This window comes from Protopterus annectens, chromosome 8.part0 (genome assembly GCF_019279795.1).
Source record: "Protopterus annectens isolate FY-2018-M chromosome 8.part0, PAN1.0, whole genome shotgun sequence".
NCBI classification, from domain to species: Eukaryota; Metazoa; Chordata; order Ceratodontiformes; family Protopteridae; genus Protopterus; species Protopterus annectens.
Genome location: NC_056741.1, coordinates 1,451,130,808 through 1,451,155,762, shown reverse-complemented (window position 1 = coordinate 1,451,155,762; position 24,955 = coordinate 1,451,130,808). Strand labels below are relative to the sequence as shown.

General features: G+C 39.0%; 1 protein-coding gene across 1 annotated transcript in view; it reads right to left on the bottom strand.

Moving 5' to 3' along the window:
• The window catches only part of LOC122808501 (CXADR-like membrane protein), an 874,569-nt gene that overhangs the window by 238,550 nt on the left and 611,064 nt on the right, over positions 1–24,955 (bottom strand). Inside the window, exon 5 of the mRNA XM_044079457.1 lies at positions 12,910–12,975. Coding sequence (XP_043935392.1) covers positions 12,910–12,975 — 66 coding nt within the window. The remainder of the gene's footprint in view (positions 1–12,909; positions 12,976–24,955) is intronic.

Here is a 24,955-nt window from a genome sequence, read left to right as displayed (position 1 = left end):
CGCTCCGTCAGTGCATAAAAATCTATCCCGCTCACATTTGTAAATTGGCCGTTCCCGCCTACTTGCATTTGAGCTCTGCATGCGTAGCGCTCCAAGGAGCGCAGTTCTGATAGGCTGGTAACCCTGACAGAGCTGATGTCATTTCGCACGTGATGACGTCAGCCCCGTCAGCGCGAAAATTAAAAAAACATTAAAAATGTAAAGAAAAAATCGGAAATGAAGGGGTGCCACTCGGGAATCGTGGCACCCCTTCATTTGAACCCCAAAACTCGGTAAAAACCGAGTAATTCGGTGCAGTTGGGAGGTCTGGTTCAGTGAGTGGAAACACTGCTGAAAAGGAAATAGCCTGTCCTAGCCGTGAACATGCTTAGCTAAACACAGCTAAGCTAAGTAGGACACATCCCCGCTTAGCTATGCTTAGCTACGTGCAAACTCGGGCAACAGAGCTCCAATGTGCTTACAGCAAGCATGATGCACCCCTTTTTGATGTCATTTACTTCTCATGCTTATACGGCCATATTAGAGCACCTACACGGTTAGGTGCAGTCTGACACTTAGAAGAAATTTGTGATCGGCCAAAAATAAATAAAAGTTTTATTTTATAAAATTTAAGCTATTTTTTATGACAATGGCCATGTATTTGGCCATTGGCATGCCTACTAAATATAATACGTAATTTCTTTCGAGCTGTCATGCCTCTGTTTTGTAATTTGCAGAAATGTATTCAGTTAGTAACTGAATATATTTCTGCAGTTTACACTATTCCTGCACAGACACCTGCCTGCTTCCTGGATCGCTATTTCACCTCATTTGCATGGTTTTCACCAGCAAATGAGGTAATTAGCATATAGCAGTGGTGTCCATACAGGAATAGTGTAGGAGTGTTTGTGCAAGTCCCGGGAGCTCGATCCTGGATCGTTCGTCGGCCATATTGCGTGCAGCAGGTCTTGCACTATTCCTGCACTCCTTGAAGAGCTTGCTGAATCCAGGATATTGAGTCAATATAAAAATTACCTAGAGTTTTCATTAAGAAGTCTAGTTTCTTTAGTATCCACAAGGCAGACAGAACCTCAGTTTAGCATCTCATCTATGGAGCAGCAATGATGCACTGCTGTAATGAAATACAAATACAAGTATCTAGTGTGATGATACAACCCAGCACCAGTGCTTTCTTTCAACTACTTACAATATCTTTGTCAATGTTATTTCTGTTTATTAGATTATCATTCTGTCTAGATACTCTGCCAGTTCCAGAGTTAACTTGCGTGGAGCTTCTAGCTAAAATGGCTGTCAATATAAATGACAGCAGAATGATATTACAACAGTGAAGAGACATCCTCATGATTCCTGAGGTACAGGCTATTTCATTACTTATTCTTCTAAATATTGCCACTTCCCTTTACTGTGTTCCTTCATCTTCCTTCCACTAAAGGTTTTAACATGTCTGCATACTGTCAGCTTTGTGACAAAGAGGGATAAAAGCATAACTACATTCTAGACAACCAAGATTAATTTGTGTCTCTAGTGCTGGAAGACTGAATACTTGGCATAAATAAGAGTGATAAGATAAAAAGTATCCTCACTCCTCACAAGGTAGAGTGTTTGGGTGTGCAGGAGCAGAGTAGACCTCCTTGCAACAAACCTACTGTGTGCCTCCAATCTCTAGGCAGTAAAGTTCAACCCAGCTGCAGCTCATACAATGATCAACCCTGGATGTGGGGTGGATAACACTGCAGCCTTCTTCCCATCCTGCCTACCAGCAGAGCTGCTCTCACTATCCTCCCCACAAGTCTGAGGGAACTAATAACCCAGGACAGCGTGACTGCAGTAGTAGCGGATACCAATGCAGACTGAGGAGAAAAGTAGTAGATCTCTTATTGCCAAGAGGGCACCCTGTCATGCAGTGTCCGACCTTGTGGCAAAAAAGCCCCTAAACTGCTGGAATATATGGTTTAAACCTACTTAGCACAACTTTTTCCTGCAAGAGTAGTGTATTCACTGGCAACTTAACTGGACAGATAATCTTCTAAAAACAGGGGTTATTTCTGGTGACCATTGCTTAGGATTAGTCTTTCTGTTATCTTGCAATTATGTCATTGTGATGTAACATTTCTCTCTATAGTGAAGTCATTAATTTTCCTGAACACTTCTTTTCAATTACTAATTACAAAATGATAACAATAATTGAATGAATCTGTGTATTTACTTCCACATTTTTATTCACGTGTGGACATCTTTTAGCCAAATTCACTTCTAGATTACTTTTGAAATGAGGGAAAGATGTTCAGTGAAGGACTTGGGCTTGTTCAATGATGATGATTATTTTATTTCATACGTTCATAGGTAGGTACTAGGCTATCGCCCTGGGGCCTATACAAGCCCATCCAAAAAGGTATCCTGGCTTTTGCCACCTAAGAAAATCATTTTCCTGTGCCACTGATGAGCAGAACCACAGAGGTGATCCCCAGGGTGAATTTCCTATTTCCCATCCAATCATCAAGATTTATTTTGAAGAGTGCTAATGAGAAGCTTTGTTTGATATAGATAGGTAGTTTATTCCAGAGTATAGGAAGTCTCTGGGACAGGAATCTATCCCTCCAGCATGTTCTGTTTATTGTGGTGACAAGGTTTAGGTCACTAGAGCGTGTAGCTCAGAGGGATTGGGATTTCTTTAAGTGAAGCATGTCCAACAGCTCTGGGTTTGACATAGCTCTGTATGTTATGCAGAGATCACCTCTGAGTAGGCGATATGCGACAGAGTAAAGCTGGAGTTTTTTGAGATGGTCTGTGTAGGGCATCTGTTTGAGGCCGATAATCCTCTTTGTGAGGTATTTCTGCGGCCTTTCCAGTTGTTGTAGATGTCTTGTGAGCTACATTCCAAAAGGGGTGTTGTACTCTATAATGGGTCTAATGAGTGATGAGTAGAGGGGAACAATGACCTCTTTTTTTCTGGATGAGAAACCTTTTGTGATGAGGTGTGCCACGTAGAAGGATTTCCTGACTACTGTGCCGATGTGATTATCAAAGGAGAGACTACTGTCCACCTGTGTCCCAAGGTCTTTATCACACTTTTGGTGTTAAGTATACTACCGCCTATGTTGTACTTCATGGGTACAGAGTTTTTACCAAATGGGATGACAATGCACTTTTTGGCATTGAGCTTGAGGCCATGGCTTTGACACCAGGCATCTGTCTCAGTGAGGCCCTTTAGTAGGATGTCCACATCGTTAGGAGTTTCGATTATGGCTCCTAGTTTGCAGTCATCTGTGAACTTCATTAGCCAAAGACCTTCTGTGTTAGCCTGTACTTCAGAGAAGTAGATATCAAACAGGAGAGGACCCAGGACTGAACCCTGTGGTACTCCACTTGTAACTGGTCTGACATCAGATTTGGAGTCTGCTACTTTCACAGTGTGGTTCTGTCAGTGAGCCAGTTGGCAAACCATCTTGTGACATAGGGATTTATACCTAGTTTAGTGAGTTTATCTATAATTCCAGAGTGGGGGATGGTGTTGAAAGCCTTGGCAAGATCTAGATAGGGTGTGTAAACCACCTTTCCCTTGTCTACGGCTTTGGTGAGTGCTTCAAAGAAGTCTACGGCTTTGGTGAGTGCTTCAAAGAAGTCTATCAGGTTTAGGAGACATGATCTGCCTTTTCCAAACCCGAACTGAGTGGGGTCCAGAGTTTGGAGATTACCAATGTCTTTGTTTATAAGTTCCATGATGATACGTTCCATGGCCTTGCAGATCAGGCTTGTCAGGCTAATGGGGCGGTAGTTCCCGGGGTCCGTGGTGGCTCACCTCTTGTGGAGTGGGATAACCATCACTGTGCGCCATTCAGCAGGCACAAAGCCTGAGGTGAAGCTATGATTGAACGTGGTACTTAGGTGGGGTGCCAGTTTGTTCTGTAGTTCATGTAGAATGCAGCTTGGGATGTTGTCTGGTCCCATGGATGCTGTGTTCTTGGCTTTGGAGAGTGTGATTTTTACCTGTGCAGCCGTGATTACAAGAACTTTGCATTCTTCTGGTATAGAGATGAGCTCTGTAGGGGGTGAAAGGGGGTAAAGTTAGCACTGAACCTATCTGCCAGGATGTTGACAATATCAGTTGGGTCTGTATATTTAGTGCCATTGTGCTGTAACTCAGAGCAGATCTGAGTGTTGCCATTGAGATTCTTGAAATAGCTATAGAATGCTTTGTGGTTGTCTTTAGAATCAGTGGTGATTTTGTTTTCATAAATAGCTTTAGAGGATTTTATCAGGGATCACAGCTTCTTACTGAGGCTGACCAGGGAGCTCCTCCACTCATGGGATTTTACTCTCTTTTGCAACAGTTTCTTCCTTCTGTTGTACAGTTTGTTTATGGCAGGGGACCACCAGATTGGCTTCCTTTTTTTGAAGGATAGCGTCTTGGTTCTGTTTGGGCTAGCACGATCCATGCACTTACGTAAGTGCTTATAAAGTGCAATTGTGTAAGATTCATTAGTCATTAACTGTGTTGTCCATCTGCATGGGTGTCATGAAGTTCACCACTTCTGTCTTAAGAAGCATGAAGTTGGCTTTGGAGAAATGTTTTACCATGGTTTCCTTAATGGGGGTGGGGGCAGGATGTGGATATCTAGGGTAATTAGCTTATGGTCGGATCAGACCAATGAGGCATTGACTTCAGGTGTGAAACACCAGTCACTCATGTTGGTAATGACTAGATCTAGGATATTGTTGCCCCTGGTGCGGGTGTGGATAAGTTGATCCAGGGCATTGGAGTTTATGAATTCCAGAAAGCGTTGAGCGAAGGAGTTGGTACATGAGTAGTTTTCCCAGTTAATGGTGGGGTAGTTGAAATCACCCATTATTAGGGTGTTTGGTTGAACCTTAATATTTTCCAGTACATCAAGAAAAGAGGAGTGGGAATCCTGGGGCATGGTGGGTGATCTGTAGCAAGCTACAATTTGGATTGCAGTTTTGCCCAGAGTTAGTTGCACTTGGATAACCTCGGCTGCATTATGCTGAGCAACTAGCCTGGAGGTGTGGATATCCTTAATGAATACGGACACAACTCTGCCTTTTGTGTTCCGGTCCAGGTTACCTGGCTGAAAAGTATGGTATGAGTTATAGCCTGGTTGTGCAGGGGTGTTCTCTGGAGCCTTGAACCAGGTCTCAGTCACTGCACAGATATCGATGTTCTCCATTTAAAGGAGTGCCTCGAGTGAGTGCATTTTGAGATTTAGACTTCTAGCATTGAGTAGCATCACCCTCAGTTTTTGCTTACCTGTTCCTGTTAAGGTGGTGAATTTGTCATTTGAACCTTGCCCAAAAAAGGCACTGTAGGGGCGGTAAGAACCTTAGCCAGTATCCGGAATCCCAGGGTTGACAGGTGCAGGTCATCTCTGGCAAAGCATCGTGGTCTGTCGACCATGTCATCCCAGACAGACAGATACTGGATCCCTTTAGAATGGCACCAGAAGCTTAGCCAATTGTTGAAGTCAATCATTTTGTCCTTGTACTGCAGCATCATTCTGGGTGATGGCAGAATGCTACTCAGGACTAGGGTCATAACTGCCTGGGCTACAAGATCGGAGAGCTCTTCCATGTCTCTTTTCATGTAGTCCAGGGAGGTACATCTCAGGTCATTCACACCAACATGGACAATGACAGAGTCATATTTGTACTTGTTTTGGAGTGACCTGAGTGAGTGGGTTATGTGGCGGATCCTGGCACCCGACAGGCAGCTGACAGTAACCTTTTCCTTGTTTAGCCTGGTGAGTGGGACATCAGTGTGCCTGACTATAGAGTCACCTATGACTAGTATGTTGGGTATATTGTTTTGCCTTATTGGCTGTGGTTGAGTGGCACACTGAGTCTGCGGGCTATGTGTCATTTGGGTTGTTTTGGGGGGTAGAGGTTGCTTGCATTTCTGCTTTGGAGGTCTCTGTTGTTTGAGCAAATTATTATTGAGAGCCTCCATGAATGTTTTTGTGTTTCTATATGTGGATTTTGGTGGTGTAGATTTATTGAGACTATGTGATGAGTGTGGTGTGGTGCAAGTGTTTACCTTCTCCTCCTGACTGTCAAGTTCAGCCTTGATTGGAGAGAGCTTTACCTCCAGTTTGGCTACATAAGTGCATCTCTCACAGGTTGTAGTGTTGGGTGGTAGGAGGAGAGGGTTGTCTGTGTACATGAGGCAATTTCTACATTGCCACAAAATGCCCAGATTCATCAGATAGATAGGAGAGAACACTGGTTGCTGACCCTTGGACATGCCTGATTAAAAAACTATTTTCCTTTAGATAAGTGAGGAAAGTGAGTACAAGAGCTGTTTTTCTCTAAGCAAGTGAGGAAAGTAGGTACCAAAACTGTTTTCCTCTAGGTAATAAGGAAGGTTGAGTGCTTGAGTGCTGTAGTAATTAGTAGGTTATTTAGTGCTTACAAGTTCTGAACAAGTGCTAATCACGAATAAGCAAATTCAAGTGCTAAAACTAAGAATCTGTATATGGACTAAACTAGTTACAGGAAAGGGGGGAAACAAGTGCAAATGCGGGCTTTTAAATCAGAAAGATGAGAGAGATGGAAAAACTGCCCAAACGGCCAATAATTACAATTTCTGGGTCAGAACCACTCCTTATGTGGTAGATAGGTTACCTAGTGCTTACCACTCCCACTGATAAGCTAGAAGGCTTCCTTCCAACACAGAAAGCTTGGGGGGGGGGGGGTCAGAAGCTTACATACAGTCCTGGATACAGCAAATCTGAATCTGGACCACACTAGTTACAGGAAAAGTATATATATATATTTTTTTCAGGGATATCTGCACCTCAAGATGTCTGACATTATAATACTTGGGTAATGAACCTCAAAATGGTTCAGCCATGCTGTTAATTGTATGTCAATAGCTAAAAGGCCTGCCAAAGCTTTCAGTACATAACTGTTTGTGGAATTTGTGGGTACCATGTCTCCAGTGACCCTCTTGCCCGGATATTATGCCAGTTCATTCGTTCTTCCTTAGTTGTATGCTTACCCTTGACTACAAATCTTATTACTTCTTTTACTGTGTACAAAGTTTTAACAGCAGTGAAAAGAGAAACATTCATTTGGCAGGGTGTAAAATGTAACTTTCATTTCAAACTTAACCAGTTACCACTGCCAGCTCTGCTTCTTTATTGGGTACCACTCCAATATGTTTTGCAGTGGTAGGTTCAGGGTAGCCATTCTTTTTTGTTGAACAAGCAGACTAGATTCCTAATTTGTATCCCAGAGTGGCATCATGTTGTTTCACTGAAGCTATTTTTTCTGACATCACTATCAGTGAGTGAAATAATTGTAAATATCCATTTCACTGAAAAAAATGAAGGAAACCTGTATTCTCTTTTTTACTGGTTAATTTTGAAATAATAGTATAATAATAATAATAATAATAATACATAATAATAATAATAGAACTTTTTTAGTTGTTGTTAGAATTTGTGCCTAGCTGTGTATCTCATTTGCCATTTACCATGTAATTAAGTTTTGCTTTTGTGAAATACTAAAATATGATGCAACATTAAATGTTTTGCAGCAAGATGTTTTCCTGTTCCCCAAGATGTTATAATCATGGAATTAGTATATTTAACTAAGAGGGGTGTTAAAGGTAAACCCCTACAAGTGGATGCTGTATTATTTTAAATGAAAGTGGCTTTTACTTTTATTTAGTCTACAATAATGATTTAAGGGTACTTTTCCATTATCGGGGCAACATGTGATGTGCCTACGTTTTAGCTATGAACATGGCTATGAATGCAGCTACTACTTAGAAAGTGTTACTGTGACTACGTAAATGACCCCTTTTCCAATTTGTAAAAATTAACAGAATATTTTTTTGTATCTGAAACACATTAATGTCATCTGAAGGAGTATAAGCAAATCAAGTCCTATAAGGATAAGATTGTATTTTGCCAGAAATATTCATACCTTTGCGATAGGTGCGGGTATGGCTTGTCCTGCAAAATCTTACATTCATACAAAAAAAATGCCCCACTTTGCTCATTTGAAAAGTAGCAATCTTAGTTACCTTGCATTTATTTTATTATGTGTACATACTGTCATAGCTCTTAAGTGTACCTCATTACCAATATTGACGTTACACACTTGCGGTCTTAAAAAGTACATGTTCCTCAAACTTCCACATTGAAAGACTTTATTACACATTGGGGCAACACTTTCTAGGACTGTGATGCCTCATACTGCCACTATTTTGCTCTGTCCAATTATCTGCTAAACTATGTAGCTCTCAGTTTCTTACTTCTACAGCTGAGACAGACATGGATCCCCTTCAAAAAAGAAAAATAAATACATAAATAATAGGAATAACATTTTCAAACCACAGACGTGGTGTATATTTCATAATGATGGCTTTTAAAACAGTATAAGATTACAGGAGTTTAATTAAAATGGAGTTTCTGGAGTTAAAGTGACTAAAGCTGGGACTGGGCACTGTTTGTTGACTGTAAACAGCGGGCACGGTTTGTTGACTGTAAATCACTACCCTGTCTTGAAAAAAAATTAGGCGAAAGAGCTTAAACTTTTTGACCTAGAAACTGGGTGCTTGAAAATTGGGGCTAGTTATAATACTCACATTTAAGGATTATAGCTGTTACTACCTAGAGAGTCATTGTATCCATGACAACACTGTCCCAATGAATGGAATGGAACGCGCTCATTAAAAGTGTTACCCCGATAACGGAAAAGTACCAATTTAAATAATAATACACATTTGTTAATCAGGTAGGTCCACTGGACACACAATCTCTTTTCAGGGGCAAACCAGGAGCAATGTCTGGTTAAGTGACTTGTTTAGGGTCACACAAGAGGGAAATGAGGGTTGAGGGAATCAAACCATGGTCTACATGAACTACAGTTGACTGCCTTAACCCTCTGTACCAGCTGCCAGTGGCCTCAAAGAATTTAAATGATCTCTGTCCCTCACAGTGATCTAGCCAAACTGCCTCCTGTCTTAGACTCTGAAAGACCATTTACCTACTGGATACTGGGCACATATACAGTCTGATCATAACTATTGTGTGTGGACCTCTGAATTTCTCATTTTGAGTAGTAACTTGCACACATGTACACATACACACACACACACACGCACACACACACACACACACACACACACACACACACACACACACACACACACACACACACACACACACGTTTCATCACTAGTTTGTTCTCCAGGATAGGTCAGAAATCAGTATAAATCTGTAGAACTGCAGCTCATCATACTAACTACTATGTTACGTACCTTTCCTTGTTAGTACACGGTAAAACAATGAGTAAAAAGGTCACACAGAAAAACCAGTCGGTTAAAAACCAAAAGAAAAATCTAGCAAAGCTAGACTTCCCACTGTGTCATACCTTAAACCTCTTGTATTAGAGGTGACGTGATATATGCAAATCACCCTTTAAGGGCATCAGGTGTTTCAGTTAAATGGCAATTCTGAATGTCCGTGACTTTTTCTTTTAGGTCTATTTATGGACAATTTCAGGCCAATAAAGCCAAACCCAACTAGCTGTGGACATGCATGTTTCTGCCTGTTTTAGTTTGTTAGTTGGGATATTTTGCAGTCACCTTAATTTTTTTGGATATCAATTGGGTACAACAACCCTGTGTTCCCAAATGTTAGCCAAGCATTCTACTTATGCTGTGCTGATGATGCCATAAGAATGCAGAAGCATGCATGCACATAGACAGTGGGGTTTGGTGTTATTGGCCTGAAATTGTCCATAAATAGCCTTAACAGAAAAAGTTGTGGACCTTCAGGATTGCCATTTAGCTGAAACACCTGATGCCCTTAAAGGGTGATCTGTACATATACCATGTCACCTCTAATACAAGAAGTTTAAGGTATCACAAATAGGGTTGCCACCTTTTCAAATGCCCAAAGTGGGACATTTTTTGTAGAAATGTGAGATACTGCAAGACAAAACATACCCACGGCCAGTGTAAAGGTCAGAACTTCACTTTCTTGCTAAAATAAAATCTCATTCTTGTAGCATTTGAGTTGCTTATGCTATTTCATATAACATTTAGGTGTTTCATATACAAAATAGCTGTTTTATGCAACAACTAAAGAAAACATAGGAAATATTTTTGTCCTAAAATCTCAGGACATTTGCAATTTGTTAGGATTTTTCACAGGAAACAGCTGCCCAAAGAGGGACTGTCCATCGCAAAGAGAGACAGGTGGTAACCCTAATCACAAAGTGGAAATTCTAGCTTTGCTAGATTGTTAGAACAAGGTAGAATAGAGGATATGAGATACTGTGAGGAAAAAGACAGAGTTCCAACAGACAGCATTTGATAAAATGTCACATATCTGTTATCAACCATTTCATCTTGTTCTCAGTCCAAAGCTCAAAATTACACTAATTTATCTCATATTAACTTTAACTTACTCTGTTCAAGTTTTAAGCCAATAGTTATAACTAATATTATAAAAAAACCCCAAGAAACTCTAAAGTCAGATTAACAGAGACCGAACATTGTGGAAATGTAGTAAATAGGAATGTGACAGATAAACACACTGTTAATGTTTGGCTGGTACAGGAAAGCAAGCTCAAACTATAAACTATAAACAAATTATCCTTCCATATAATGCAGTGATTTGTGTAGATGAATGTTGGCAATAATGTAGCTGGAATGAAAACATTTGAAATATAACTTGGGAGGCAATCCGTTTATAAATGCTGTTTTGAAAAGTTTGTTTCTGTCTACTGGCCCCAGCTATGGCTGAAAATGGTCATTTGACAAATTCACTTACTGGTTAACATAGTTAAATGAATAAACAAGAAATAACCTAAATGAGGAAGAATACATTAAAGTTGAGATGTTAGCAAGAGACTAAATCAGCAGCAGATTTAAGGCAGAATACTTTCTGCACTTGTTCATGAAAAACATTGGAAAGCACAAAACACTATGGTGGAGAAGGAGAAAATCAATATGAGCTAAAATTCAATGCCAGAAAAATAGAATGAAAGATAGAGAGAGTACATAAAGGAAACAGGACATTGCTTAGCACCAATTTTGAACCTTGAAGTATCAGCACTGCTTGAGATTACTATATAGGGGGATAAACGTATGTGATTCTGTGCAGTTGCATGCAGATGCGAGACCAGCCTGCTTCCACTCAAGGCTTATTTAATACTATATTGCAATTAGAGGGTAAATGTTCCATAGTGCTTCTTACATTATCACTGATGAAAGCTGTCTGAGATTGGTAGGTCAGAAACAAATCAAGAATTTTTAAAATATCTATCAAATGTTCATGTCAAATTTAACAGAAACCGGACTGTTTTCTTTTTTTAGCAGAAAACAGTCAGAGAGAAGCAGGCTTTTTTATTTGGTGTGGAAGTTACTGATAGAATACTCTATACTATCATAATGGCATCAGTGACTTTACCTATTCAAATGAACCACTATATTTTTAAGCTATATCACTAATTTGAGTGTGAGCGCTGTTCAACGTTTGTAAAGATATGGTTACACAACTCACTTCTCAAGTGATGTTTTTCATGCTTATATCCATGATGGATTATTGAAGTTCTTCTGGAATTCTGAATAAGTCCAGTACTACAGTATTAATCACGAGATTCGTCTTCATTAGTACAGCCATCCTCTTACCACACACACTTGAATTATCCTCTAGCAAGTTACATCTGTTCAGTTCCTGGTCTTCTTTACTCATGTCATGAACTCTTCTTATATTTATAGTTAAATACTAGGGCTCAAGTCACTTATCTTAACCCTTTTTACATTTCCTGTCATGTAAACAGTACTACTGCTGGTAGCAAAATGAGAATCTATTAAGACATTCAGATTCTTCATTAATTATCAACATCATATCATCCAAAGAAGTGTGTAAATAAAGTCATTGTTACACACGGACAAGTGAATAAACAATGGAATTAATAAATGTATGAATGAATGAGCACAATGTGGAATTTCATAATGGCACAGAAACAGATTTTTGATAACAGATAAGGACATCTTGGCCCATCTAGTCTCCTAATTTTAATACCTTTGTGATAAATTGCAAACCTACAATGAAAAATACTTCACCATATCTCAGTTTGCAATTCCAGATTCTGCTTTCTTCTTCTCCAATGTCTTTGTCTACATTGTTTATTAACAGTATATGCAGCTGGTCTCTATAAATCACCTTGAGCTACTTTTCTAGTTCTGGAAAGTAGTGTCTTGTGTCATTTAGAAGGCTGTTGTTGTAGGTTAGGCACAATTTTAATGTTCACCTCTGTTCTGCTGCTAGTATCCTTGTGAAATCTGTGGTCACCAGAACCTTCTCACTTGATAAAATATTTATATCCTTGCATCCTTCTCAATGAGACAAAAGGTATACACCCTTTTACCATGTCATTAAGTTGTCCAACAAGAGGGTGGGAATAAGCCACCAGAGGTAACCGATGGAACAGGACTAATTACAGACATACATACTTATGGCAGCAGGACAAGTTTGATGACTTATCTATTTTGCCCATAACTGCAGCTTGCAGCCTGCACTTGTCTCTCCCATTCTGCCTCATGTTTTCTAATTATCCAGAGATCTTTTAAAATATTCTGTTACTTTGCTATTTGTTCAGTACTGCCCATTTCATGCCTTTTTCATTTCACTCCATCTGCTCAATAAAATTATATGAAACATTATTTTTCATGCTACCATGAAGCTTTAACTTTCAGTTTGGAATTCATTTCCTCAGCTATGCTTCTCTATACTTTGTCGGCATTCATTTCCTTAATTCTACTTACTGAATTCCTTGACCCAGATTATATTGAGATAAGCAGGAAATTCAAGATGAAATGTGTCGATTCCAAACAATGAATAAAAGTATATGGATCAAACTAAGTTTCCTTACTTCTGGTATTCACATTTGTGTAGCCATCTGAAATGATTGCATTTTCTGAAGATGAATTTGTCTCTGCTGAAAACAAAAGTCAAACATTAGTGTATTGCCTTGTATTTGAAGTCACAGATGACTGTTACTTGTGCAATTAGCACTTCTACAATGCAATATTTAAAGAAAATTAACAATTACTTAAACTTGGAGGTACAGCATCCTACCTATACCTTTGTATGCTTCTTTTTACCCTTACCTGGAATAATACACATTCACTCGTTACTAAATAATGAATGCTTTTGGCAGGAATCTCCAGTGCTGACAAATTACTCAATCAAAGCTAATATACTTTCTGTGCAGGCAGCAGACTCTCCTTCAGTCCTGTGGGTTCTACCCCCATATCAATTGCTTGGATTCATGATCCAAGACTGATGCTGCAGTGTACAATGGGGGATATACAGCCCCCCCCATAAGATGTTTAACTGATGCCACATTGGACTGATTTGTTGGTAATTAAGGTAGATGTTATGACATTTATCAGGGAATGATTGTGAGTTTTCTTTTGATATCTTCATCAAAATGTGCATCATTGATATCAGCCATTGCATTCTCATAATATTTAGAGATGCACACACAACAGAAACATAGCCATCAATAACTTTACAAAAAACAGGAAGAAAGATTTGTTTCTTTTCATATCTTCCCACCCTAGTTCTATAGCTATTTTCCCACATACTCCTACCCTTAAAGATTCACCACCTCCACTTTACCTATGAAATAACAATACCTAACATCTCTCCAAAAACGTTATTTCTCTCTTTCTGTTCCTACGTAGCACATCAGTACTTCTACTTTCCCTTTAAAGTCACCATTCTTCCTTAATTGCCAAGCACATGCAATACTCATACTATGAACATTCCCTCACATCCCACACATACATCTTCAGTCCCATTTCAGACTTGCCCTTCAAGTCAGCCTCATCACCTTTACAGACACAACCACAGCTCTTCACTGATTTTTTGCCAAATCACAGTTTATGCTTGCTTTTTGCAAACAATTCCATTATAACACCACAGGCTTCTATATGTAGCCCAAAAGAGCAATTCTTCAATTTGAGCAAAAGAGCAATTCCTCTTACATTAATCTTCCACTTTTTTAATTGGTGATATCAAACCAAATTCAGGTCCCCCATGGCTATCCAACCCATTCTAATGTACATGATCCTGTGCTCAATTAAATGTTCCAAGCATGAAAAACCAATTGAGCCAGATTAATGCCTTCATTACTAAACACAACCCGGGCATGCCAGCTATGAAAGTGTCGTGGCTAAAAGGCAACACTCATAATTTCAAACAACTCATACCTTTTTACAAATTCCACCATGATCCCTAACCTTAGAGGAGTCTTACTCATACAGAAAACACATAACTCACACCATCATCACCCAAGCTAAGGCAAAAGATCGACACTACTCCTAACTGAATTATCTTTAAATTCTCCTCTACCCACAATAAACCTGCTGTTTTAGCCATCACATCTACACCTTATACCCTTCCTCACATAAAAAAAAAGTTGCTTTTTGAATCTCACAAATTCTCACATTTTCTCCTAAAAACAACATAACAAGATACAGGGACTTTAACCTCAACTTCTATTGACTCCACTCATCTGACATCTCTGAATTTCTAGCTGACCACATTCTAATCAACACATTTCTGAGCCCACCAGCCTGAAACACAAATCCTAAAAGCAGTCCACCCTCAACCTACTCGTTATTAGCATCACTACCTGCATATTTAACATCTCAGGTTTTCTACCTACCCTTAGTGATCAGTGCCCCATCACATTTATATCACACAATTCCTGACACTCCCTCATATTGTCAAGACATTCAGGGCTCAGTCTATCATCATCACCACCACATTTAAATCTTTCTACACTCCTTTTCCTGGTCCTCCATTCTCAATGACGACATTGATGATGATGATGCTAATTCTGAAGCACGTACCCTACCAACTCTACTTTATGGTCCAGGATCGATTTTTCTCCACCTGCAAAGTTCACTCAAACAATAAAACATCTGCATAACTAAAGAGCTTAAATAACTCTTAAAATACAGAGATAAAGCCTAACACATTGGGGAATTAAACCCTCTGACAACAATTGTGGATGCTTTCTCCCCTCTTGCTTCCAACTCCAGTTAAAACCTCCTCCTGTTATAATCTATGCAGTACTCTCAAACATCATCATCCATTTCTATCCCAAGAACTCTCCTCTGTTGCACAAAACATTCATTCACCACAGTAGTATTCCACACCCAGCCACTGGAAACATCTTCTTCTCCATCTGAAAGAAATATTAGATTACTCCAAATTCTATCTCTGGTTTAAATTCTGCCTTCAGACTCAAATCAAGTCTTCCTGCTTCTGTAATGGTAACATCACCTAATCCATTCTCAACTTATTCCTCTGTCTTACCCACACTCAACTAAAACATAGCAGACCTCAATTTCTCCTCTGCTCCACTATATTATTTATTGTTCTATATTGTTGTTGCTTCCTACACACACACACACACACATATATATATATATATATATATATATATATATATATATATATATATATATATATATATATATATATATCGTAGGTTTGTCCCAGGGATTACTCCCGTGTCACTATTAGACAGAGGCACAGTAAACTAAACCTTAAAGGGCACAGTATACTCAAATCAAGGGGTGGTGTAAGCCATACAGAATTGGGCTAGGCTTATAATTGCCTCAGGGCAGATAGCCTAGTATGAACCTATGAACCTAAACCTATGAACCTATATACATATCTATATATATATATATATATATATATATATATATATATATATATATATATAAACACAACTGGCCAGTTCTGATCAGTGTTCTAATCCAGTAAGCAAAAATAAATAAAATAACATACTTTTAATACTAGCATATCTATTTATCTTCTCACACATCTCACAGCTTTCAGCATTATCTGCATATTTCTTGTTATAATGTTAAAAATCAGATAAAATAAAGGAAAGTATGAAGTCCATAATATCCACCTAAGAAATAATCTGGTAGCATTATCTGATAAAAATGTCCAATTTCAAATTACAAGTCTTAACACAGTCCTCCTCCTCTTGTTTTAAAATGGCAGCATGTTTTGTCTGTTTGGCTAATCTGTTACATTTACCTTGAATGCCAACCACTAGTATGTTTCCATGTATAACGCACACAATTCTTCATGTTTATCAGTTTCCTTATACTATTTATTAGTTTGCTGGATCTCCAATTATATATCTGGCAATAATGCTTTGACATAATTAATATGAAATATAAATTATATGGTTTGTCAGCCAATATTAAATTAAGGTAACTTGTTTCTTAATAACTCATTGAATAGTATCAGATGATCACTAGTAGGTTTAGTAGTAAACGGTCTGTAATCTACATTTATTCCACTTTTAAACAAACAGTCAAAAATGTGAGACTCCCTGGTAGGTTTTGTATATATGTGGCACATCTTCGGACTTAAAAAAAATGAGGCGAACAGTATTTTTTAATGGGATAGTCTGTCAAGAATGTTTCATTTCATTTTACGAAAGCCAATATCCACAATAAGACCTTAATATACATGTCCACTGATTATAAAATGTTGATATATATATTTTTTCTAAATCACTGACAGAGTATTTAGTTGGTCTATAAATTACAACCAGTTGTCCAGTCAACATCTTTTAGAAGTAGTCACAATAGGAGGCAGATGACTTTGTTGTTATTGTTATAGAACAATGTCACCTCTACAACCTTGCGGATGGTTGGTACATAGGCTGGCACACCCTGACTTTTGTGTTTTTATTTCTCCCTTAGACAATAAAATTTTACCCATCAAAAGTACATATCTAGTAATAATCGTGAAACCACATCTCAGTAATGGTGGCAATACCACAACAAGTCCTAATCAAGTCATTATGTAAACAGGATATTTATTGTTACATCTCTTGTATTGCTATAAGACATGCCTAATTTGGTAGTCTCTAAGCTGTTCTGCTCAACAAATATAGAGATTGAAAAATTACAGCCACCCTCTGTATGTTGTCAGAAAGGAATACATAAAAATGTTTCCCAACTGCTGAGGGGTAAAACTATATTGTGCTAAACATTAGGGTTTATGTTGGAGGCTCAGAATGCTGCAGATCTCTTAATGAGTGCAACTTAACTATGTATGACTTAAGCTGAATTAAAATTCTAAACATTTGGCTTCTAATGACAACTATAAATAATAGGTTAAACACATGAATCCTAAACAAATGTTAGTAAATCAATATTCTCTTATGAAAAAGTGAAAACATTTACTTTTAGGTTCATAGGTGTGTAGTAGGCTAATTGCCCTGGAGCCTTTACAAGCCTAGCCCTAAAATATTGCCCACCTGATGTTAGTTCACAGTGCCCCTATCCAGTAGGGCAACTGGAGAGATCCCTGGGGAGAACTTTCTGTTACCCATCCACTTGTCAAGATTTCTCTTGAAGAGGGCCAGTGAGGTGCTCTGCTTGACATGAATGGGAAGCTTATTCCAGAGTATGGGCAGTCTTTGGGAGATGAACTTGTTCTGTTAATTGTGGTAATGAGGTTGTGATGTCTGGAGCATGTGGCATGGGGGGACTGGTATTTCTTTAGGTGTAGCATTTCAAGTGGGGCTGGGTCAGACATGGCCTTGTAAGTCAAGCAAAGATCACCTCTAAGTAGATGATAAGAGGCTGAAAACAGCTGAAGTTTCTTGAGTCTGTCCATGTAGAACATGTGTTTAAGGCCTAGGATCTTTTCTGTGAGGTACTTCTGTGGCCTCTCCAGCTATTGTATGTGTCTGGTCAGGTACATGCCAAACAGGGCATTATATTTGATGATTGGTCTAATGAGGGATGAGTAGAGAGAGATGATGACCTCTTTCTTCCTAGATGCGAAACCTTTGGCTATGAGATGTGTCATGTAGAAGGACTTTCTGACCACAGTGGCAATGTGGTGGTTGAAGGTGAGGTTGCTGTTGACCTGTGTGCCCAGATCTCTTATGCCCCCTTCAGTGTTCAGTGGGCTCTCATCAACATGGTAATTCATGGGAACTGCATTTTTTCCAAAGGGGATGATAATGCATTTTTTGGCATTAAGCTTCACACCATGCTACTGACACCAGTCATTGGTCTCAGAGAGACCCTTTTGCAGAATGTCTGCATCAGTTGGGGAGTTGATAATGACTCCTAGCTTGCAGTCATCAGTGAACGTGGTCAGCCAGAGTCCTTATTTGTTGGTCAGGACTTCCAAGAAGTAGTTGGCAAACAGGAGAGGGCCTAGGACAGAGCCTTGTGGGACTCTACTCATAACTGGTCGACAGTCTCACTTGTAATCTGCAACTTTCACTCTGTGTGTCCTGTCTGTGAGCCAATTTGCAAACCACCTAGTGATGTAAGGGTTGATGTCTAGTTTGCTGAGTTTATAAATGATACCTGATGGGGAATGGTATCAAAGGCCTTGGCCAGGTCAAGGTAGGCTGCATGCACTGCCTTACTCTCATCCACAGCCTTGGCGTCTGCCTCGAAGATGTCAACCAGATTCAGTAGGCAGGCTCTCCCCTTGACAAAGCCAAACTGTGTGGGGTCAAGAGTTTTTAGATTGCCTATTTCTTTGTTAAGCAGAACCATGATAATGTACTCCATAGCTTTGCATACCAGACTCATCAGGCTATTGGGGCAATAGTTACCAGAGTCTGTAGTTGCTCTCCCTTTATGGAGTGGGATGACTGTAGCAGTGCACCATTCATTAGGGATATAGCCTGAGGTAAGGCTGTAATTGAACAGGGCATACAGATGTGGTGCCAGTTCATTTTGTAGCTCATGTAGGATGCAGCCAGAGATATTATCAGGTCCCATGGACATTGTATTCTTGGCTTTGCACAATGCAGCTTTTACCTGTGCCACATAAATGGTGGGTACCAGGCTTTCTTCTAGTAAAGTGATAAGGCCCTTGGGGGGGAGGGGTAAAGTTTGCACTGAATCTGTCGGCCAGTATGTTGGCTATATTTATGGCTCAGTATAGGAAGTGCCATTATGCAATAACTCAGAGCAAATCTGGGTATTGCCTTGGAGGTTTTTGATACAGCTGTAGAAGGCTTTGTGGTTGTTTTTGGTGTCAGCCGGAATTCTGCCTTTATAGCTGGCTTTAGAGGATCTGATAAGGGATCTCAGCTTTTTGTTGAGAAGGATAAGGGAGGTTATCCAGTCTTGTGACTTTATTTTTTTCAGCAACAGTTTCTTCCTCCTGTTGTAGAGTTTATTGATGACTGGGGACCACCAGATTGGCTTCCTTTTTTGGAGGCGAACGTCTTAGTTCTATTTGGTATGGCAAGGTCCATGCGTTTGTGTACATGCTCGTACAGTGCATTGGTGCATGATTCTGCAGTTGTGCAGCTATTTTCCATTGGCATGGGTGTTGAGAAGTTAGCCACCTCTGTTTTTAGGAGCCCAAAGTCAGCTTTATAGAAGTTTTTTAGGGTGTGGTCAGATTTAACCAGGGAGGAATTGACTATAGGTGTGGAGCAACGGTCTCCAATGTTGGTAATAACCAGGTCGAGGATGTTGCTTCCTCTAGAGGGGGTCAGAATGAGCTGGTCCAGGGCATTGGAACTGATAAATTCCAGAAAGTGTTGGGCCTGTACATTAGTACTTGAATAGTTTTCCCGGTTGATGGAGGGGTAGTTGATGTCACCCAGTATGAGAATATTGGGTTGGACCTTGACAGACTGCAGGGTGCTTAAGAACTTGGAGTGAGAGTCTAAAGACATGTTTGGGGCTCTGTAGCAAGCTATGACTTGTATCGCTGCCTTACCCAGTGTTAGTTGTACCTGAAGTATCTCAGATGCATTATGCTGGGCTACCAGTTTGGATGTGTGCGCATCCTTTAAGAATATGGAGACACCACCACCTTTGGAGCTTACCACTGTATTCTGTGGCTGAAAAGTATGGAATGAGTAGTAGCCTGGGAGCGCAGGGGTGTTTTCTGCCTCTTTAAACCAGGTCTCCATTACAGCACAGATGTTGACATTTTCCATTTTGAGGAGAGCTTCAAGCAAGTGCATCTTGAGATTTAGAATTCTAGCATTGAGCAGCATGACCTTCAGATTGCATTTTGTAGCTGTTATAGTGGAATTCTGGTCTTTGGAACACTGCCTAAAAATGCACTATAGGGGTGGCAAGAACCTTAGCCTGTATCCAGAATCCCAGAGGTGATAGATGCAGGCCATCTCTGGCAAAGCATTGAGGTCTGTCAATCATGTCGTCCCAGGCAGACAGATATTGGATCCCCTTAGAATGACACCAGAAACTTAGCCAATTGTTGAAGTCAATCATTTTCTGCTCATACTGTGGTATCATTCTGTGTGACGGTAGAATACTGCTCGGGGCTAGGGTCATACCTGCCTAAGCCACATAATCCGTGAGTTCCATCACATCTCTGTTCATGTAGTCCAGGGAGGTATATCTCAGGTCATTCACACCCACATGGACAATGACTGAGTCATATTTGTACTTGTTGTGGAATGACCTGAGTGTATGTATTATGTGGCGGATCCTGGCAGCTGATAGATAACTGACTGCCATCTTCTCCTTGTTCAACTTAGTAAGTGGGGTATCAGTGTGCCTCACAATTGTGTTTCTTATGATTAGTTCATTGGGCAAAGTGTTTTGCCTCAAGGGATTAGGCTGAGGGGCACACTGTGGTGGTGAGCTATGTGTTCTGGGGTTGGTGTTGTGTTGTGGTGGTGGAGTGCGTTCCTGTCACGGGGGTCTCTGTTGTTTGGGTACATTTTTATTGAGAGCCTCCATGAAGGTGGGTGTATGGTGTGTGTTTCTATGTGTGGGTTGTGATGGTTGGTGTTTTGGAGGGCTGTGTGTTCTATGTAGTGAGTTGGAGGTGTTGACCTTGTCCTCTTGACCAGCTAGTCCACTCTTGGTTGGAGTGTGCACTGCTTTGGTGATATAACTACATCTCTCACATGTATTAGTGTTGAGAGGTAAGAGGAGAGGGTTGTCTGTGTACATTAGAGAGTTGCCACACTGTCTCAGAATGCCCAAGTGCATTTTCTGTTTGTACCCTATTGTACAATGTTACTGTTAATACCCTTTACAAATTTAATAATTTCTTTCCTGTACTTTAGATGACCCGTTTCAGATTTATCATTTCTTTCCTGTACTTTAGCTGAACTAGTGTTACACCATATAAAAATATTACTATTAAATGTCAACTATTTTGATGGTAGAAAAAAAATAAAACACTCTGCACTGTTAATGAATATCCTGTAAGGAATATAACTCTTCCTCATGTAATGTTTCTACAATATTTGCTGCTATCTGTAAGACTGATAAACAATTATATGCATCAGTACCAACCACCTGGCTCCGTAGTGATTCATAGATAGTTAGTAAAACACAGAACATTACCTTTTAGGCTAATTTATATTTCCATGCTTCACTTTTCTCTTTTTAACTCCTTATTTAGAGTTACTAAGAAAAACATTTTGATGAAACTTAATGGGAAGTCTTGTCTGATACATTTTTTTACTTTTTCTTCACCTTCAGTGTAGCCACTTAACAAGAAACATGCTATAGAGTTATCACTCACCTTCCCTTATCCACAAACATCCACACCCTTGCTACTTTATATATACTAACTCCGAGATCACACTACAATGGGGAAACATGTTTATTCCCTTATCCCTACTGTAGCATGCTTGTAGCATGTATCGCTATCTTGGAATTAGTATATATAAAGTAGCGGGGGTAGGGGGTGCAGCCCCCCACATGGGGGGGTGCAGAGGGGTTGCCCCTCCTACAAAACTCCTTTACAGTGTGCAATTTTATTTTTATTAGCGGTTTGGTGAACAGGAATTCACAAAAGTGCACTTTCGTTGAAGTGCACTTTCCTGTAATTCAGGTCATACTTTTGTTTGTCGAAGAAAAGTAATGCCGACAAATAAAAGTAGACCCATATATATATATATATATATATATATATATATATATATATATATATATATATATATATATATATATATGTGTGTGTGTATGTATATGTATAGGTATGCTTCCCCACCTTCTTAACTTGTCAGATAACTCAGTAAACCTTTCAGCTGTACTGTACAGGTCCACCCAAGGCAGGCAGGGATGAGCTAAGACCAACCTGACGCCACTTGAGAAGGCAATTGCAATATTTTAATCACCCCTTTTATACAAGGAATAGGGAAAACAAGGGAGGTCCTGTATAATATTTACTTCTGCTATTTAACTACTCTGAATTCTTTGACTTTGCAGACCATACCTAGTTGTGACAAGTTCTATGATAAGTGGAGACACTTAGTCATCATATTCATGTCATGAGGAATCTGTATGCAGAACAAGAATCAATGGCTGGTAGAAATATGGGATAACTGAGTGGTTTAGAATTTGAAAAAGGAGTGAAACAAGGCTACCTATTGCAATCCTAATTATTTAATTTACATGATGAATATATTATCCAGATGAATCAGGTGTTAGGAACAAAATTGCTTGGAGATGTACTAACAGCCTCATATATGCAAACGATCATACTCTGACTGCTGAAAGTGAGACAAAGATAAAGAGCCTTTTGATGAAGATGAATGTAGAATGCACAAAAGATGGCCTGCTGCTCAGTATAAAAATGAATCTAAAATGATGTTATTTTACTTTGTCAGTTCTTTATACATTGATGAGAAATAAGGGAATGCACTTCCAGATTTTAATTTTCTGGGCTCACATATCTTCAGGATTATATCTGCATTGGTCAACTGAAAATAAGAGCAAACAGCAAAATTATAAAAACAGAGTGCATACAACTTTCACCAAGTGCACACAATCATGAAACACAACATTGACAACAGCATAAAAATACTACTTTCCCACAGTGTTCCTATACACAGCACAAGCAGAAAGCTATAACTCAAAGTGGAAAGGGATGACGATGAAACAGGGTGGAGCCTCAAGAAACAAGAAGAGATTGGGATTTTGAATGCAGATCTTTAAGAAGAATAACAATAATCATACAGAATATTATATTAATAAAATAGGAGAAAGTATTCTAAGAACTAACAACACAGGAATGTAGAAAGGAAATTCTGATGATAGGGATGATTGCAATTATGGATACGATAATAGACAAGAGGGGGCTGGAATGTTCTGGAGAAAACTGGCAAAGGAATCAAAGTATTGGAAGCAAATAACTAGAGAATGGGAAGATCCCAGGAATTTATTTGGACTACAAGTTAGAGATTGCCTTTCCTACCAAGGATTGATATAAGAGTAAAGGTGAAGAGAAAGAAATAGGGGAATCCTAAATGAAAGACCAGCACTGGTAGAGTTTTTAGTAGAATCTAGAACAGAAGCTGCTGTTAAAAAATGAATAATTAGTAGAGCATATAAAATATTGCATGATAACTATAAGAAAAGAATCAGAGGAGGTTATAAAGGATTGAGAAGAGTGACTGGATATGCGATTCACAAAAACTCAATGGTAAAGAAATTGTTATATCTATGTCCCCCAAATATCATCAAAATCTAGAAGAGTTAGGATTTTTGCTTGGGAATGTCTACATAGGTACTTTTATACCCCAAGTAAACTCCAGGGAATTTTTCCTCAGGTAGACAGCAAATATTGGTGGTGTGATGGGAAAGAGTTAATTGGGAACATATTTTCTGGAAGTGTGATGAGTTGGCAGAGGTACTGGGCGAGCAAATTGGTGTATCTAGGGGAAATTATTTTTCTGAGATATGATACAGAATCAGAATTGCCTAAACATAGTAAGGCTTGTTAAGTCTAATTATGTTGGCTGCCAAAAAGCAGTTACTAGAAAATGGAAATCAAAGTCTAAACCAACTGTACTAGAAGTAGTGAATATAGTAACAGAAATAAAACAACTGCAATTGGGATCTTCAGAAAAGGGTAGGAGCAAATTACATAGAAAAAATGGGAACTGTGGCAACAATTCATACAGGGGATGAATAAGTTTAAAAGAAGGCAGGATTTGAATGATGAATGAACTATGTAATGTTTGACTGACAAATGAATGGATAGATTATAAAGTGATGTATAATGTTTGCAAATAAAATTAAGTCAATATGGTTTGCGATGTATAATGCTTGCAACTAAGATTATGTCAATATTTTTCATTTATATAAATGTGTGATTGCCTGTCATAAGTGATACTTTAACTCATTCAATCCAATGGAGCTCAGGAAGTTTGCACTGTAACTTTCAATAGGTGGAGCCTAAGCCTTTTGTCAGAATTAAATTATGTCTTCACATTTCAAATAACTGTCTGTATCTCTGGAACCATAGTGGCTATGATGGAAGTATAAATGGCAAACTCTTCAGCAGAACTGTTTTATAGTGGTAGTATTATTTAGGTTCTAGGCCTTAAAATGAATTTTGTAAATCACAGTAAACACAGTAACTATTACATTCTTAATATTTTGTAACCACTAAAATTACACACATACTGCCAGCAGCATTTTATTCATCTAGCTAAGAGCTTTCATATGGTGCTAAGGGGTTCTATCTGTGTTACTTGGTTGTTGAAATATTTAGAAAAATGTGAAAATTATATCAAAATAAATTAATATAAAGTCAGCTGTTAATATCTATATACCTGCAGTAGAAAGAGGTCAACTATTAATGGAGTTGAGTTTGCAATTGTGTAAGGTTTAAGATGAAATCTTTTAAAACCTTGTAAATAGCATGATTTTGAAATTATTGATGCAAATATGAACAAGTAATATTTGACGCCCAGAGGCTTCAGTAGGAGTTAACTGCAGATGCACCTGGAGGCATCAGTTGGATGTAATGAGTTAATAAAGATGTTTCTTGTTTTAAAAATAAAAAAAAATACTTTCCCAAACAATATCATAAATAAAAACCTACCTCCAATATCTTTGCTGGAGGATAATCCTCCCCACTCCACCCTGGGATCCTACAACAATGGG